We start from the raw sequence: 19402 nt of genomic DNA on the forward strand, positions 1-19402 counted from the left end.
TAGCCATGGTCGAGTTTGTCTAAATGCGTAGAGAACATACCAGTGCAGCCAGGCTGAGTACAGAGGCGCTGATCCAGGCGGGCCCAGACGGTCAATCCCAGGAGTTCAGAGGAGGAACAATTACACACATATAAGACAACAGTACATAAAACACATAAAAATACCACCCCAGTTACAACCCCCCCTCCTTCTACTCTAAACCCTAACCCACCCGTCCTATTATTAACCCTCCTATACCCACTCTCCAATCCCCTCCCTATGCCCCATCCACTAAGGATGGTCATCTTCCTATCATTTCCCACTGGAGTCATGGATCCAATAAGACGCTCCCCACTCCGACCCCCCTCTAGATAAACCCCTGATTAAACCCCCACTAGTCCAATAAACACAAATAATAATAAAAATAAAATTCAATAAAGATATCGGTCGAAAACCACCTGAGCCTTGGCCCTAACATGAGATAACCATAATGGAAAAAATAGCCATTATTATATAATAACTCAACATCACCCCTGCAACCATCTATTTCCGAGTCTGCGCTTCAACGTCGCAATGTTATAGCACAAATGGATAAAGGAAAATTCAAAACAAAATTAAATTAAAGCATACCAGCAGATAGTCTAAGGCAGGATCGGGTCACAGGTAAATTGTGCAAACAGATGTCATTTAAACAACGACAATAATAAGAAAGGGAAAAAAGGGGGTTATGGTCAAAGTGCACACCTGTAACAGCCCCTCTGAACAGGCACAACGGTTGGAATGACATAACCTATGTAAGAATAGAATTAAACACATTCATTAACCCGGGATGGTAATAAGCAATACCTGACACAACCTGTTATCATATATTGTTTCAATAAAGATATCGGTCGAAAACCACCGTGAGCCTTGGCCTTAACATGAGATAACTATAGTGGAAAAAATAGCCATTATTATATAATAACTCAACATCAACCCTGCAACCAACTACTTCCAAGTCTGCGCATCAACGTCGCAATGTTATAGCACAAATGGATAAAGGAAAATTCAAAACAAAATTAAATTAAACGACAATAATAAGAAAGGGAAAAAAAGGGGGGTTATGGTCAAATTCCACACCTGTAAGTGCCCCTCTGATCAGGCACAACGGCTGGAATGACATAACCTTTGTAAGAATAGAATTAAACACATTCATTAACCCGGGGATGGTAATAAGCAATACCTGACACAGCCTGTTATCATATATTGTTTATATATATATTCAACCGATCTTCTCCTACCGGAGCCCAAAGCTCAAAACAGCCTGGATATAAAAATAAAAGCATACAAGAAGTTAGTTAAGGACCCGATCACCGTTGAATTGTGCGAACCGATGACACTTAAACAGCAACAACAACCAAAGTGCGTAAATATTAACGGGTCTCGAATGTCTCAGCGCAGACGATAGACGCAGCCCGCTAGCTAGCCCGAGGCTAGCGCGTAAGCTAGTGATGAATCCGGATAGCACGTTAGAGTCTGTTATGTACATTGTTCAGCTAGCTCGTTAGCTTCCAAAGAGGCGATACACAAGTACGACCATGAGGTCAGCATTAGCAAGTAACAGAAGTCATTGGGAAGCCCCGCTAGTTGGATGGGCAGTTGACAGTTAGCATGTCTAGGCATGACAGCATGAATAGCCGGCCCTATCAATGTATTCAGGCCCACATCGCCAAGTCACTCACCCGTCATAGATATCAAGCTACAGTCTCGGTTATCCCCTCGAGATATTCCTTCGCTTTAGCCAACGACCAAAATGAACGCCGACCATCGACCTTATCCAACACAGATAATTTCGCGGGAGCGAATAGCGTGGGCCTCAGGCCTAGTTTCCATAGCTTGGACAGGACCACTTTGTATTCGCCTCTCTGTGCTTGGACCTCCGGCGTAAAGTCTTCGAAAATGGCCACTTTGTGATCGCCAAGCCTTAGTTTACCCCTTCTGGCACGAGCCGACCGCATGATGAGTTCTCTCTGCTGTAGCCTGTTCAGCTTGACAATGATGGGCCTCGGTTCCTTGTTCACTCCAGGAGTGGACCTGCCCGCTCTGTAGGCCGATTCACATACGGGAGGGGAGGGGAGGACGTCATTCCCCAGTATTTCTTGCAGCAATTCCGGCATGGTCTCAGAGAGACGGCCTTCCCCGCTGCCCTCCGGTACTCCAACAATCCTGATGTTGTAGCGTCTCTCCCGGGACTGTATTTCCACAATTACCGACTGTAGTTTGGCAACTTCGGCCTGCCTAGCCAGCAGGGAGAGCTCCAGATCCGCCATCTTCTCGCCCTGTAGTGAGGCCTCTGTCGTTAGCGCAGCTAGTTCGATAGCATTAGCCGAGGAGACAGCGTGCAGCGACTCCATCTTGTCTATCAACGGGACGACCGCCAACCTTATTTCCTCTGATATCTCTCGATGAAGGTTATCACAAAAATCCGCCAGCACTTTTCTTTGTGTTTCAGCGAAGCGTGTCTCAGATTCTGCATGGAGCTTGGTCATGACCGAGAGCACAGCTTCGCTTATCTCCCCGACACCGGGCGATGATGCGGCCAGGCCCGGTGGTAGTTTGCTAGCTGGAGCGCTCATGGATCTGGTTTCCACCACCGACATCGCAGAAAGTCGAAAAAAGTTGACGACAGTAGTTTCAACTCGACGACTTAACAAGCAGACAAAAAACAAATACAAATAAAATAAAGACTAATGGGGAAAAACGTATATTCCGCACGGTAGAAGGGAGCTCACGTGAAACACGTCTACTCCATGATCGCCTAGCTCCGCCCCACATTTCTGCTTATGTTTATAATCTTACTGACTTATCCCCCCCCCCCCTCCACAAGGTGACAATTCCCATTGAAGACGTGTGCCGCTGTCACCTGAGGGTGATGTTTCGACACCGATCCTCCCAGGACTGTGAGTGTCTTCAATACAATAATCCTTCCTGAAGCCTGTAGTAGTAGCAGCCATGAGGCGTTAGCGGGCGGCGCCTCCTTCTGACACTCCTGTGTTTCCTCCAGCCAGAGACAAGTCGGAGAAGCCCTTCGGCATGGCCTTCGTGCGTCTCATGAAGGGGGATGGGACCACGCTGAGAGACGGCAGGCACGACCTCATCGTCTTCAAGGTACGAGTGTTGTTATTGAGCACACACACACTGCACTTGCACCTTAACCCTTTCACTACCACACTACAGAAGGTTAACCTTTCACTACCACACTACAGACGGTTAACCGGTAACCTTCTGTAGTGTGGTAGTGAAAGGGTTAACCCTTTGTCGTGTGGCAGTGAAAGGGTTAACGATTTGGTAGTGTGGTAGTGAAAGGGTTAAGATGCGCATACACTATACTAGGGCTGACCCCTATTAGTCGAATAGTCGACTAATCAATTAAAAGGAGCCGTAGTCGACTGCCAACCTCTTAGTCGAATGGAAATATTTTTTTTATAATCATTATAAATCTTTTTATTATAATTCTTTTATAACTTTTTTTTATATCATTCTTTCTAAAAGAAAAGAGGCCTAGAATCGTGGCTAATGGCACGCATACCAGAGGCTAACTGCCTAAGAAAACAGGCACAGAGGCACTGAAAGAGGATTTCACCCATCTAATGAACATACTAGACTAGACAAATATCTAGATGTATCCATCAGTGGACCAATTGCATGCTTTTGCAGAGAACAAGAAGCCTTCCATCGACTCCGTCAGACATTAAGCACCCCCACAGCCCAAATGGAATGATAAAAATATATGTTAGTTTTTTACAAAAAAAAAATTTGTCGACTATCGGCTAATTTCGGCCAATCAAAGTCGACTATCCAAATCCTTAGTCGGGGACAGCCCTACACTATACGCAAGACACTTCCTGTAAATAATTGACTATTTTATTTGATCTTACTACTACTACTTATTGTTACCATTCTTGTATTCATTGTTTCTTAATTGTGCACTGTTGAGTCACAGCTCGAAACACAAAAATGTCATTACCTGCAATGCCCCTGTATTGTTGTGTATTTGACAAATGAAGAACTTGAACTTGAACGAGTGCGGGATTACAGATTTTGATATTTGTATTATAACACCTTATCGTCCATACGCGGGAAAATCCGCCTTGCGTCTCCATTGTGGTGGAACCGGAGAGGTTTATTATGCGCAAATCTTCACGGTTGATACACATTTATTGTTAAAGCGTTGCCAATTAAAGTTCAGGTTCAGGAGTTTGGTAAAAGACTTGATTTCTCTGGCCAGGAGAAAAAACCAAGGTCTCCCAATTCTGTGAGCTTTGCCTCTTAAGCCTTCTGGGAAAAGGGGTTGTGGGGAGGGGTGAACAGGTGAAAAAAAAAGGGTGTGAGGGGAGAGTAAAGGGGGGGGGGGGGGGGGGGGGGGGGGGGGGGGGAGGAGGTGTGAACAGAGACCTCAGAGGAAAACTTCCACAATATGCTCCAGCGATCATCAGAATAACATACAGTAATTCCACATGATGGAACATCTGTATGATCACCCTCCAGCGATCATCCAAATGAAATGATACATATAAGCAACATCAGAGTCCGTCTTCACCTGCCCCTCGTCATATACACACACACGTTCTACATCCAAAGTGTCATATTATTGCGAACAGAAAGCAAAAAGAGGACCATGTACATATAAGAGATAATACACAGAATGTACCTTTTAAAGTAGGCAGCTGATCGTTTATTGGTTTGATGTAATTACACGCAAAATCGTGCCTTCTTAAACAGCTGATGGGGGAGGGGCGGGAGGGGTAGGGGTATAGATGGATTATTCATGAATCTCCCCCTCAGTCAATAGATATGAAATTAGATCCTGCTGCTAGTCAATACGTTTCACAATTCACTTTCCGTGTGATGGATTTCCCAGGTGGACATGAAGAAGGCGGAGGACGCGAGGACCTATCTCACCATGCCAGGGAGCTGGGACGAGGTGGCGGAGAGAGAGAAGCAAAGCGGGAAGCAATTCCACCATTCTGCCGTGATACCCGTGACTAAAGACAGTTTCCAGATAGCCACGCTCACCTGCTCCACGAAACTCACACAGAATGGTTAGTGCGGGGCCCCGCTAATCTTTCCAAGCATAGCACTCTCAAACGATTCTCAAGCGATTCTCAAACCTTGACAAAAAGCTACCCGGTTTCCCCAGACGCTGGTTCCTGTATAACACCACACCACGTGTCTACCTTTTCTCCCCCTTGTAAGATTGGGCTGGAATTGATTCAGCCGCTCACTGTTAGCAGTGTTTTGTTTTTGACGTGTTGATTGCTGATCGATGCCGAATTTGATTAGGTCTGCAGCGAATGTCCCGCTTTTTAAAGGAGCACGCCGACATTGTGGGAAACACGCTCACCGTCTTCTCCAGAGTTGGACAAGAGGATGGATACCAATTTTCTCAAACAAAGTTAAAGGAACAAGCCGACATTATCTGAAATGCACTTAACGTTTTCTCCAGAGTCAGACAAGAAGATAGATACCAATTTTCTCAAACAAAGTTAAAGGAACGAGCCGACATTATCTGAAATGCACTTACAGATTCCTCCAGAGTCAGACAAGAAGATAGATACCAATTTTCTCAAACAAAGTTAAAGGAACACGCCGACATTATGTGAAATGCACTTAACGTTTTCTCCAGAGTCAGACAAGAAGATGGATACCAATTTTCTCTAACAAAGTTAAAGTACACACGCCAACATTTGAGCGTAGCACAAATGAATGGATGCGGATGCGGACCAGCTAGCCTAGCTGTTGGCCAAAGACACATCTCCCGGAGTTTTAAGCTAGGCTAGTGGTCCGTATCCGCTTCCATTAATCTGTGCTAAGCTAGGCTAGATAGCTTTCTACCGAACACACGGAGAGGACATCAGTATCCATCTTCTTGTCTGACTCTGGAGAAGACGGTGAGTGTGTCTCCCGTAACATTGGTGAGAATGAATGACGTGTTCACGGAGGGAGTGTTGACCCTGTCTTCTCTGGCGTGTCTGTGTTCGTCCAGTGGATCTCCTGGGCTTGTTGAACTGGAGGTCTAACCCTGCGGAGCTGGATCAGAATCTGAAGCGGCTCATGGAGGTGGAGGGAGGTGAGATCGTCAAGGTGAGCTCCTCTGCGGCTCCTCTGCTCCACATGCTGCATGATAATAATAATAATAATAATAATAATAATAATAATAATAATAATAATAATAATAATAATAATAATAATAATAATAATAATAATAATAATAATAACAACTTTATTTGTATAGCACTTTTCATACAGAAATTGTAGTTCAAAGTGCTTCACAGCAGTAAAAAAAATACAGGCATAAGATGAGCATAAAGTGCAGACATATAAAACATCATTGGTTACAGACGTATAAAGCGAGCATAAAAAAAGGTAGCAGCAAGGTAAGACAAATCAGTTTTTCACATACGGTTTGATTCAGTTTAAAAATAGGCAGTGATACAATTAATAAAATAGAATAGACAGAGTAAAAAAGTGCGATAAAATAGTTCAATAAAAATAATAAGATACAATAACATTTACAACAGAGCAGTGCATCGCTCATAACACTTAATTGAAGAACAGAGCAGTGCATCGCTCTTAATTTAAACACTGTGATGGAAGCTCTGTTGTGATGATCCCTTCATACAGTGATAGGTTTATCTTCTGTCCAGTTCCTCCAGGACACTCTCGATGCCCTCTTCAACATCATGATGGAGACCTCGGAGAAGGACACCTACGATAGGTTGGTCTTCAACGCCTTGGTGAGTTCCTCACCGATGGAGGTTGCGGTTGTACGTTAGGGCTGAACGATTAATCGATTTGAAATCGAAATTGCGATTTGAAATTATGTCATTAGCAAATCGCAAAGCCTGAAATTTGGGATACGTTATACAGAGAGAGTGATTCAAGGTTTTTTCTTGCGTGTCAGTCAGACTCACCAATCAGAAGTGCTGTGTTCTATGTGTACCAGCCATTGCTCACCAATCAGAAGTGCTGTGCTCTATGTGTACCAGCCATTGCTCACCAATCAGAAGCAGCCCAAGGTAGCTAGGTGACGCCCAACAACAACAGTATGTGAAACACCCGTGTGTGGAGACGTTACTGTCAGGGCTCGCGACCTGAAATAAGTCTGCAATATCTGTCAGAAAAATCGCAACTTTTCCCCAAATCGTGCAGCCCTATTGTACGTTATGATATTGTATGTCTTGTTGTTCCTGTGCAATGTATGCAAGGTACTTGTTGTCATTGTACCATGTGTGTATGTATTCTAGTGTAACTCTGTTGAAAATGTCTCTGCACCATTGTCGCCTGACAAATGCCAGTACCACAAGTAAAAAATTTAAAAGGATACTTAAGTATGTTTTCTGAAAGTATGCTTTAGTATACCGTTTACATATTTAGAAAGTACATTCACATTGTGTTCAATTGAAACCACTGTACGTAGTGTGTTAAAAAGTTGTACATAGGAAATGATTCAATATATTTAAATGATACTTTTGACACATTTTTAACAGGTGTTCATTATCACACTGATCGGTGACATCAAGTTTCAGCACTTTAACCCGGTGCTGGAGACCTACATCAACAAGCACTTCAGCGCCACACTGGCTTACATGTGAGTCTCGGCGTCCTTCCCTCGTCCTTCCATCTCGATGACGGGGCCTAACAACTGCAAACCCTATCCTCTTGAATGGGGAGCCATCATCTTTTCTAAGAATCTGTCATACGTATCATCATCTTTTCTAAGAATCTGTCACATGTACAGTATCATCATCTTTCTTTATTTGAAGTCACTGGACCAAAGGACAATTTTTTGATGGAGGTTTTTTCTCCCTTGGAGCAGCTTGTATGCATGAGTCCTTAGTCACCATGGCAACTACTCACTGATAATTCCCAGCCTTCACATTTCACCTCAAAATGCTGTAAATGATAATAAAAAAAAATAAGAAGAAATCTCTGAATAGCTTTGTTTTGTAGCAATTACTTTCCTCATTATTAGACTCTCCTCATTATTAGTCTGTCTCCTCATTATTAGACTCATAATTAGTCTCCTCATTATTAGTCTGTCTCCTCATTATTAGACTCATAATTAGACTCCTCATTATTAGTCTGACTCCTCATTATTATTCTGTCTCCTCATTATTAGACTGTCTCCTCATTATTAGTCTGTCTCATTATTAGACCGTCTCCTCACTATTAGACCGTCTCCTCATTATTAGACTCCAGTCTCCACTTCCACCCTCTGACCTCACCTTGTTATTTTCATCTCTTCTTGTTGTTGTCCCCTCATGCCCCTCTATACATTTGTCATCATTACCTTGACACCTGACTCCCGTTACTCTCTCAGGAAGCTGACCACGGTACTGAACTACTATGTGGGCCACGCTGAAGATCCCACTCTGACAGAGAGACTCTTCTCGGCCCTCAAAGCCCTCAAGTACCTCTTCAGGTTCATCGTCCAGTCCCGGGTCCTCTACCTAAGGTATGTATCAAGAGCTGTGGACATACGCACGCATTCACAGTCATCATGACATAGGCTAAGTTCTGATTTGAGCCACTTTTAGCCTGCGTTCTGAATGTAGTCATAGTGTGGAGACTAGTCTTGCATAGCCAGACCTCTCTCCACCCTACGTTAGCACTCCAGCCAGACCTCTCTCCACCCTACGTTAGCACTCCAGCCAGACCTCTCTCCACCCTACGTTAGCACTCCAGCCAGACCTCTCTCCACCCTACGTTAGCACTCCAGCCAGACCTCTCTCCACCCTACGTTAGCACTCCAGCCAGACCTCTCTCCACCCTACGTTAGCACTCCAGCAGCCAGACCTCTCTCCACCCTACGTTAGCACTCAAGCAGCCAGACCTCTCTCCACCCTACGTTAGCACTCCAGCCAGACCTCTCTCCACCCTACGTTAGCACTCCAGCAGCCAGACCTCTCTCCACCCTACGTTAGCACTCAAGCAGCCAGACCTCTCTCCACCCTACGTTAGCACTCCAGCCAGACCTCTCTCCACCCTACGTTAGCACTCAAGTAGCCAGACCTCTCTCCACCCTATGTTAGCACTCCAGCAGCCAGACCTCTCTCCACCCTACGTTAGCACTCAAGCAGCCAGACCTCTCTCCACCCTACGTTAGCACTCCAGCCAGACCTCTGGGTTGTTTGCATTTCTCACACCAATCACAATTGTCTAGGGCGGAGCTAAGCAGAAAATGCAACTCACAAAATAGTGTCAGGGGAGAAATATTAACACATTCCCTGCCACGCTTCTATCCATCAATGTAGGCTCACTGCCACCACTCTAAGCCTATGGAGATGTTCACCTTCTTTGCAGGGCTATAACTTTTTTAATTGTATTGCTAAATTGACATTACTATGGCCCATTCAACATCGATTATCTATCGTTCAGGATGTAGGAACGTTATACTTTTTCATTCATAGATTCTTCCAAAAATACCTTCTAGAATATAAGTATGTTTTGATCGTTTTCTGCAGTAATTCATAGAACGTGAGTTATAGGCATAAACACATATATAGATTATCAATTGCCAATACACGCTATATTAAAAAATGCAACTGTACATGATCGTATACGTTATGATTCATCATGCACGGATGAAAGGGGGGGGGGGTCGTTTATAATTCCGTGATCGTCAGTAAATGCTTTATGTAGTATGGGTGATATATTGATCTGATCGGTTTGCAGTGAAAAGAATAAACAATCAAGCTGAAAGTAACGTTACTGTCCTCTTACCGTTCGCCGATGAGACTGGAGGAAAAAGATCCCACTTATTTGACGTCGATCTACTAGATCCATTTCCGGTTTGTATGGCGCAATAAACGCCCAAATCATATCGATTATTGAGTTATGGCAGCGATCCATATGCACGCCAGTGTTTGTCTGTAGTCCTGCAACGATATGTGACTGCCGGACGCATTTCCCAGATGCACCGATGGCCACTTCCGGTTGTAACTCGCCCAATCATCCACCAGGCGGCGGTATTGACGCGTTGCACTATTGTGCAGGGTCCCACTGTATCACCAGAGGCTGGGTGGTGGAATTATGAATGCCATGGCGGAGTAGTCGCCGCCAATGGGAGGTATATACGCGCAGTCGACATCCTGTGAGTCAGACTATGTGGAGGCCATAATGCCCGCTTTGTGTCGTCTCACAGATTCTCTGGGAACAGCGAGGACGGGGACGCGTTCTCCAACTCCATTCGCACCCTCTTCCTCTCCTTCAACACTCTGATGGACAGACCGCTGGACGAGGGAGTGAAGATTAAAGTAAGCAGTACTCAGCAGTATAGGCATACTGACCCATATTTACCATGTATTGTCTGTCTTTGTATTTGTATCGTGTTTTTTTTTTATGTTGTGAACTGTGATGCAACATTTTCTAACTTAACCCCTTATGCTGAGGGCACATTTTGCATAAACTATTCCATACCCAAAGTAATTTTCGATTTATTACTTACCAATTATAGCACATGCATGAGTCTGGTCTCTTTTGAAAGGAAACATTCTGAACTTTCTTCCACAACAGGAGAAGAATCACTCTGAATGCTAATGTAATAGAGTTAGAGGTTTGAACACACTGAAATAAAAGTTTTGGTTACTCACGCCTTGTTGCCAGATGCCTGTTTTTGAGTTCCAGCTGAGAGGTAGGAGCTGGAAAACATAACGGTTCCATAGCCTGAAGTCTTATCTACAGTACAGGTCTGAAGTTTATAACAATCCCACGGAAAATGGGATGTTAAAAAAACAGATGTAATAATTTGTCCAAAATGGCCGACCGGGCGAGTGAGGAATTCTCAAAACTAACGACTTCTTTGTCTTCTTCCGTCCCTTTACCATAGGGATCATCCCTTGCGTAAGATACCATTAGCTCCACAATTTCATTGGCTACAAAAACGGTCAATCATTTTCACCGTCAGAGGTGACTGTACCGTTCAGGACCAGCCGAAACCGGACGTGGTCACTTGTCCAAAACTGGCCTTGTAACCCGAGATTGGAAGCACGTAATTGGAAGCACACACTGTAGTAGAAGAAAAGTATTTTCTTCTGTTGTAGTAGTAGTAGTTTGTAGTCCAGCCTTTTCTTATTTTGTAGTAGTAGTTTGTAGTCCAACCCTTTCTTCCGTTACTGCTCTACATCACTATGTCACTATCTAACACATTACATAAGGGTGGCCCTTGACTTGTGTGTCTCCATTTTTCAAGATGGCGGCTTGCTCATAAGCGCTCATGAACCTAAACGGTTCACTAAAATATGTTTCTGACAACATTTTAGAGAAAGTTCTGCGAGAAAAAGCACATGCAATTGTTGGATCTTCATTCCGATTTGATCTGCAATGCCCAGTTTGGCGGTTTGATCTGAATTTTGTGAGCCAGACGCCTCTGCCTGTGGGCGCTTTGGGAGCGGGAAGCAGAAGCTCATTTGCATTAAAAGCTACAGGCACAGAAACAGCCCGTTGAGAACAGGACTGAAACAGAGGGGTATAGAGACATGCTCGAATGCATATTCTGAGTGGTATTTTCGGCCAAAAAATACATGTTTTGTGGACCTCAGAGACCTTTATTAACTTGTTGAAAAGGAGCCTATAGAAAAAGGTTGTGCTCGCATTTTGATACTATGTTACATTACTGCAGTCGAACATGATGAACATCATCAATTACATGATCTTATCTAAGCAGATATTGCGATTAGGGTTGCAAAGGGTCCGAAACGTTCCAGTAATTTTCCGGAAACCTTCCATGATAAGTTAAGCTTAGGAAATGTAATAGAACATCTTAGCTCATAATAATGCATGCAGTAGCATGTAGTAAAATTACAAATGTTTGCTATTTTTTATTTACATTTCTATTTAAATGTACCGGTATACAATTTAATCAAATGTATTTATATTATTATTATTATTATTTTTATTTTTTATAAATGTATTTGCCTATTTCTGCATACTGTGGTTCCTAAACAGTCTTGATATTGTGATCAGTGAAACCACAAATGTTTCCATCTGCATATGACAGCCTGTATAAATAACCCCTATATTTCCATTGTATTTCTGTTAATTCCCATGGAAAGTTTCCGCCTTTTGAATATTTGTGAAGTTGACTCAAAACAGGGACTCACTACTCTGAGCAAGGTGATTAAAACCTGGCCCAGCTCATGTTTCACTTGCAGAAGCCTTGTAGCAGTTTTTACCCCAAGAATATGCTAAATGTCTGTACAAAACATAAACAAGCTATATTTGTCTCATGCCTTCGTGTTGACTTTTGGGACATGTTGCTTGTCGTTTTCAGGGGGCGATATTGAAATATCTTCCCACCATCATTAATGACATCCAGAGTATCTTTGATCCGGTGGAGCTCAGGTAACTCCCTCTCTGGGCTTTTTGCAGAAATAGAAAACAATAATATCTGTCAAGTCTTAGTGCAAATTTGTATGTTTACTGTAGAAATGAGGGGGGGGGGGGGGGGGACAGGATGCCACTGTTAATGTCCCAATCCAGACGTGGTTTTTAATTTTTTTTACAATATAAATTTGCGGTGTATAGTTTTTGATTTATAGATGGTTTATAGCTTTTCCAAACTTTCTTAATCCCGTGTGAATCAGTGTTGTGTTTTTGGTGATTGTAGGAAAACAACCAACAATAATTCCTAATTGGAAGATGGAAATAATGCACGATTTCCCGAGGTTGTTCTCCAGTGACTCCTCTCTCTCCCCCTCGCCAGTGTTCTGCTAACCAAATTCATCGAGAGCATCCCTGACTCTCAACTGGTGCGTCAGAAGCTGGGCTGCATGTGCAAGATGGTGGAGAGTGACCTTTTCAGACAGCCAGGTAAGACCTCTCCGGCTCTCTCTCTCACAGCTTTATAATGATATTTCACACTTTGGGAAGGAGGTCGGAAATGGATCTCTAGCTCCCAATTATCCAGCCTACGTTCCATAAAGAAAATACCCTCGAGCGTGTGTGTGTGTGTGTGTGTGTGTGTGTGTGTGTGTGTGTGTGTGATATCATTGAAATCACTATATGACAACACACATTCAGATCACACCTACGTTAGATTTTGTTCACGTGTTGATTGATGAAGCCTCCCCTGACATGGTTTTGGTCTGACTGAATCGTGGCTCACGGGAAAGGTTTCTTAACTTAGGTGTAGCTGTGGACGGATACACACCTTTTCAAGTGGATAGGGAATCTAAGGAGGAGGGGTATTGTTTTTGTGTTAAAGAATATCTGTCGTGTACATGAACTTCCTGCTTCCTCTGTACCTAAGAGATATGAATGTATTTAATTTAATTTCAAACCTTTATTTAAACTCGAAAGGCAACAGGTTTCCCTCATTTTCAGTCACGTCGAGTGTACATACGGTACATAATTAAGCAAAACATAGAGTTAATAAAAAAATTAAAAATACATATAAAATCACACATCATATACAATAATAACAATTAGACAAGTAAGGATAACTATCAATTCAAACTAGATTGACAAAGGTTTTAAACTCTGCAACAGAGGGGAGAATCTCCAGCTTTAAGGACTGTTGGAGTGTATAGTGTTGGACATGTGCCTTGGGGGTGATGTTCATCTCACTGTTATCTGTGCTGACTGTCCTCCTTCTGCAGTAAGTGTGGTGCTAGAGGAAACGGGCAAACCGATGTCATCATATTGTACCTCTTCTGAGTTTGTTGTTCTGGGTGACCTACATTGGGATTGGTTATCGGGGAACTCTTCTAGGTTACAATAACTGTGTATTGAGTTGAATCCATCTGAGCTGATTTCCTATCCTATGAGGCCAAATACAAACAAATCAAATCTAAATCCACTTTAATTTGACTTATACTAATGAACAGACCACTTAAATACCCATCCAGTGGAGTTTTATCTCTACTAGTGATCGTTGCCCAATTGCATGTATCAGAAGTGCCAGAGGACATAAATACAAAGCGAGTTTAAATAAATATTTTGAAGAACAGGATTTTATCTGAGTTAAGAGAAAATCTGCATGATTCCTGATTTCGGCCTACTGTAGCTTTTGATCAGTTCTCTCAAATCGTTTACTTTTTTGCTGAGAAACTTGCCCCCTATAAGAATTTCAGGACAAATTGTTGTTCCAACCCTTGGGTTTCGACTGAGCTTTTTGAGGCTTTTGATGTCCGTGATAAAGCTCTTGGTCAAAATCCAGATCTACTGATGATCCAGCAGATTGGATGCATTTCAGGCAATGATCACAAAAGCTAAATCTGACCATTTCCTCTCTTTTGGGCTCCCATGGAGATGCAATAAGCTTTTGGAAAATCATGAAACCTTTAAAAGAAAAACAAGCATACCACCTGCTCAGATTGGTGGTCAAAATGTTGTAATTTTTTATAGAAAGCAAAGCCCTTGCTGATGCCTTTCTGGAGTGAGGTCCATAACATTTTTGAAAAAGTATTCCAGGGGGACATCCCATTTAAGTTGGAGAGTCTATATTTGAAGAAATGGGAAAGATGGATAATGTATATTACACCGTTACGATCTTCATTTGTTTAAGGTATACAGAAATGACCATTCGGGATAATTGTTAAGTGAACCTTGTGTAAAGGGAGTTGAGTATCAGGAAGATGCACCCAAACATATTATTTTGTTATTTGTTTGCTTTATGGTAGATGCAGATGTATTGGAGATGTACCCTAACATATTATTTTGTTATCTGTTATTTTTGGTTATTGTTTTTGTTTGTAAAAAAAAAAAAATATATATATAGGATGTTATTGACTGTATGGGTCCTCATGTATGTACTGGTACTTCTGCACCGCAACTTTTAAGTTAAGTAAGAATTATTAACAATTGATGCAATTTGTACTGCAGAAGGCTGAGATAAATGAAGGCGAAGTCAAGATATTGTTTGTATGGACCATGGTGAAAATAATAAAAAGATAATTTCAAAAAAAGAAAGCAAAGCTTTAAATCATCACTTCATATCCTCTGGCCATTTATTTGATTGCCTGATGATACGGTTTCAGTATATACTCCTAGTTCTGTAGCAGAGAACTTGTCCAATACTTACCATTCTAGCAACAGATTTTCATTTAGACCTGTAAGTTACAGTGACATTTACAATGCACCACGTATAGGCCTGAACAGAAAGAGGTCAAAGGTTGACGATGATGTTGATCCCTGCCTCCTGCATCCGAGTGCTCATATAATTTGTGCACTGCTTGCTCACCTTTAGAATCTAACATTTATCTCTGGTAAAATAAAATACCAAGTGTGTGAAAAGCTGCCCAAGTTGTTCCATTGTGTAAAGGTGGTGATTCCAGTGACTCTTGTAATTATCGTCCATTATCAAAATGATGCTCTTTAGGCCAAAATCCTAGGATCATTAGTTCATTCTCAGGCCTTCCTTGATGCTTATAACATTTTATACCCACAGCCATTAGGGACCAGGACATAGTACAGTTACAGCGGCAACACTTGATATTGTTAGCTATCTTGATAACTGTCAGCATTGTGCTGCACTTTTTATTGATCTTTCAAAAGCGTTTGACACTGGTGACCGTAATATTTGAATAAATAAGTTATCTTCCATAGGTTCGGATGAGCTTACTTACTGTTGGTTGGTTTTATGATTATCTCAAGCTGTTGTTACTAGGGATGCTCGATATTGCCTTTTTTACCGATATACCGATATTGTCCAACTCTTAATTTCCGATACCGATACCCCCCCCCCCCCCCCCCAAAAAAAATGGAATAATTTCAGGTAATTAACATTACATATCTCTTGTTGTGGAATTAACACAACATTATGCATACTTTTGACAATAAATAAAATCAGAATTTGTTCTTACTTGCTTGCCTGGGTAAAAAAAAATTGAAAACCGATACAGATATTTTCCGATATCGGCCGATAATATCGGTAGGCCGATAATATCGGACATCCCTAGTTGTTACTGATGGTATCAAATCAAGCTCTCTTGAAATGAGGTGTCCCACAAGGGTCTATTATGGGTACATTGTGATGTACATCTTCATGCATAAGATATAATCTTGTATGCCACTACTCCACGTTTCAAATGTACAGTCTGCTTTTGATGCCTTTCACATATCTCATTAATCACAAGCTTAGTACTCAGTACTAGTATAGTACTAATATTAGTATTCATATATTAGTATCAGGGGACCCTGATGTAAACAAGACGAAAGTCTTTCTCTGGTCTGCATTCCCTTAACAATTGTGTGTATTGAGCCGTACTGTATTGTACCCATTCTGCAATCTGTTAATAAAGTTTTCAATCAATCAATCAATCAATCAATCAAACACTTCTCAAATTGAAATAGTAAAATCGTATAAATATTTAGGAATTTGGTTAGATAATAGGCTCTCTTTTAACACCCACGTGGAACACCTTTCAAAAATTGGATTAAAACAAATCATGCTTTTCTACTGCCAGTCAGGAGACCATTGCACAATCAACAATTATGTCTGTATTTGATTATGGTGACATTCTGTACATGCAGGCCTCCCTTAACACATTGGGAGCCATGGGTTATATCCATCAATATACCCAGTCTGCCACCGTTGAAAGCCTATGGAGATGTTTACCTTCTTTGCAGGGCTATAACTTTTTAAATTGTATTGCTATATTGACATTACTATGGCCCATTCAACATCGATTATCTATCGTTCAGGAAGTGGGAACGTTATATTTTTTCATTCATACATTGTTGTGTTAACACTTTGGTTGCCACTGGTTAACATGGTAAAACATGGTTGAATGCCAGCACCCACTTCAATGATAGCGCTGTGAACGCATAATCTATGTCTTAATTTATGGCTATGTGTCTAATCTACCCGTTGCTTATCAATGACTTGTTTGCAGTCAACATTGTCAAAACGGATTGTTTTTTAATCGGTTCATTTCCGTTTTATATCATTTTGAAAAGCCCTCGTTTTCTTAAAAGTTTCAGGAAAATATAAAGATTCCGTGATAAACGGCATTTACTGGAATATTCTGGAATACACAAAAAACGTTGTAATTTTTTGGCCTATTTATGAATCGTTTTCAAATAAACGCTAGATTACCGATAGTATATGTGTACTTATGCACGCTAGAGAAGCGATCTGAAAAATCTATTCTCATTTCCTGATCACCGTGCACACACACGCATACACACACACATACACACACACACACACATGGGGCAAACGCTTATATATAGGTGAAAACGGATCCGATTACCCCAAGACTGGTAAAATAGATTCCTTACCTCATATCGGATGTTCTCCAAAAAGATTATTCCAATTCCTGATTATTCCAAATATCTATCGCGTTTATTGATTCAGCGCTGGGTACTGTAAATATGTATTCCACTCGGCAATCACTTCGGTCTCTTCAGATGGCTCGCCGGATAAGTAAAATGAGGAAACTGGACCCCCCCCCCCATCAGTCTAATCCAATGGGGTGCAGTTACACAGGGAGAGACGATAGGGGGCGGTATTTTCCCAATGGAGCTCAGAGAGAGTTTGGAGCACTAGCGTGAGGCTCGATTGATGAAATATGAATTCAAATCGCTAATAAAAAAATAAACGACAAACAAACGCTATATAGCGTTGCTGGCATTCAACTGGCGGCATGAACTAACGACATAAAGCGTCCGTGGCACTCAAAGTCAAGTCAAGTCAAGTCTGTTTTATTTGTATAGCACATTTCCAGGCAGCGGCAGCTGACACCAAAGTGCTTCACAAGCAAGTTGATAAAAACAAAATAGTGTGAGGCAAGGTATAAGATTAAAAGAAAGAAAAAAAAACATAGCAAAGCAATGAAAGCAACAAAAACAAAACAATATGGTGCAAGATATAGGATTAAAAACATAATAAAGCAATGAAAGTAATAAAAACTGGTAGGACACAGTAAAACAAAGAGGATAGAAGGGCCAGGGGTCTAGTGGTGGTTAAGTAATGGGGAAGGCCAAGGAGAACAGGTAAGTGTTAATACCGTCTAGAATATAAGTATATTTTTAAGCTTTTCTGCTGTAATTCCAAAAACTAGAGTTATAGGCCCTGACGCATATGATAGATTATCGATTGGCGTTTCTTTCCTATACACGCTATATAAAAAAAATGTATATGATCGGTTTACATTATGCTTCATCATGCGTGAAGGAAAGGGGGGGGGTTGATATATTGATCAGATGGTTTGCAGTAAAATGAATAAACAATCGGGCTGAAAATAACGTTACTGTTCTCTTACCGTTCGCTGATGAGACTGGAGGAAAAATATCCCAATTATTTGACGTCGATCTCCTACATCCATTTCCGGTTTGTATGGCGCAATAAACGCCGAAATCATATCGATTATTAAGTTTAGAAAGCGATCCAAATGCAGTTTGTCTGGATCCACGTAACAAGATGTGACTGCCGGAGGGATTTCCTCGACGCACCGATCACCACTTCCGGTTTTGGCGAGAGTGTAACTCGCCCGACCATCCACCAGGCGGCGGTATTGAGGCGTTGCAATCTCATACAGGGTCCCACCGCAGTCCGGAGGTTGGCTGGATGAATTATGAATGCCATGGCGAATTTTTTTTATATTGATCTCAAAAGCGGCGTAAGTCGTTCTTGGCATTCAACGCATCGCGGGCAAAAACGGCATAACTCGTTCTTGGCGTCCAAAGTGTTAACACTTCCGGCGCCAACAGCAGAGGGCGCTGTGACCCTTTAGTGCCAGTGCTTTATCCAATGTAGGATATGACTTATTTGCGACTGCTTAGAATATATCTTAAATTATGGCTATGGGTCTAATACACCCGTCGCTTATCAATGAGTTGCTTGCAGTCAACATGTACAAAACGGATTGTTTTTTCATCGGTACATTTCCGTTTTATACCGTTTTGAATGATTTCTAGTAATTCCAGAGAAAGACGCGATAATAGCCCTTTAGTGGAATACACAAAACACGTTGTAATATTTCGGCTGATTTATGAATCGTTTTCAAATAAACGCTAGATTATCGATAGTATATGTGTCCTCATGCACGATACAGAAGCGGGCTGAAAAATCGCTTATCCGTGCCTTGGTCGGAGCCAACGGCATGCACACACACACACACAGACACGTTGTGATCGCTGTGAAAGAAACATCTGATTAACCCAAGATTGTTAACATAGAGTCCTTACCTCACATCTGATGTCCTGCAAAAAGATGAATCCAATTCCTGATCGCCATTCCAAATATTGATCGCGTTTATTGATCCAACGTTATATATCCAAAACACATAATCCACGCTGCTCAGTGTGTTATAACGATACTGCATGCCCGAGAAGGAAAACCGTTTTTTTTTTTGATGCACAACCCCAGCCAGAGGGATTCCAATGATGTGCAATACCATCCGGGAGACGATAGGTGGCGGTATTTTCCCTCTGCGAG

The 19402-nt window shown here is 41.9% G+C and overlaps 1 protein-coding gene across 1 annotated transcript in view; it reads left to right on the forward strand.

Annotated features, from left to right (window-relative positions):
* The window catches only part of dock5 (dedicator of cytokinesis 5), a 162683-nt gene that overhangs the window by 93185 nt on the left and 50096 nt on the right, over positions 1-19402 (forward strand). Inside the window, exons 16-25 of the mRNA XM_084323886.1 lie at positions 2846-2918; positions 3023-3126; positions 4880-5060; positions 6005-6102; positions 6666-6755; positions 7509-7609; positions 8342-8476; positions 10166-10277; positions 12293-12363; positions 12725-12831. Of these exons, the coding sequence (XP_084180012.1) occupies positions 2846-2918; positions 3023-3126; positions 4880-5060; positions 6005-6102; positions 6666-6755; positions 7509-7609; positions 8342-8476; positions 10166-10277; positions 12293-12363; positions 12725-12831 (1072 nt within the window). The remainder of the gene's footprint in view (positions 1-2845; positions 2919-3022; positions 3127-4879; positions 5061-6004; positions 6103-6665; positions 6756-7508; positions 7610-8341; positions 8477-10165; positions 10278-12292; positions 12364-12724; positions 12832-19402) is intronic.

Source organism: Notolepis coatsorum (genome assembly GCF_963971535.1).
Source record: "Notolepis coatsorum genome assembly, chromosome: 10".
NCBI lineage: Eukaryota > Metazoa > Chordata > Actinopteri > Aulopiformes > Paralepididae > Notolepis > Notolepis coatsorum.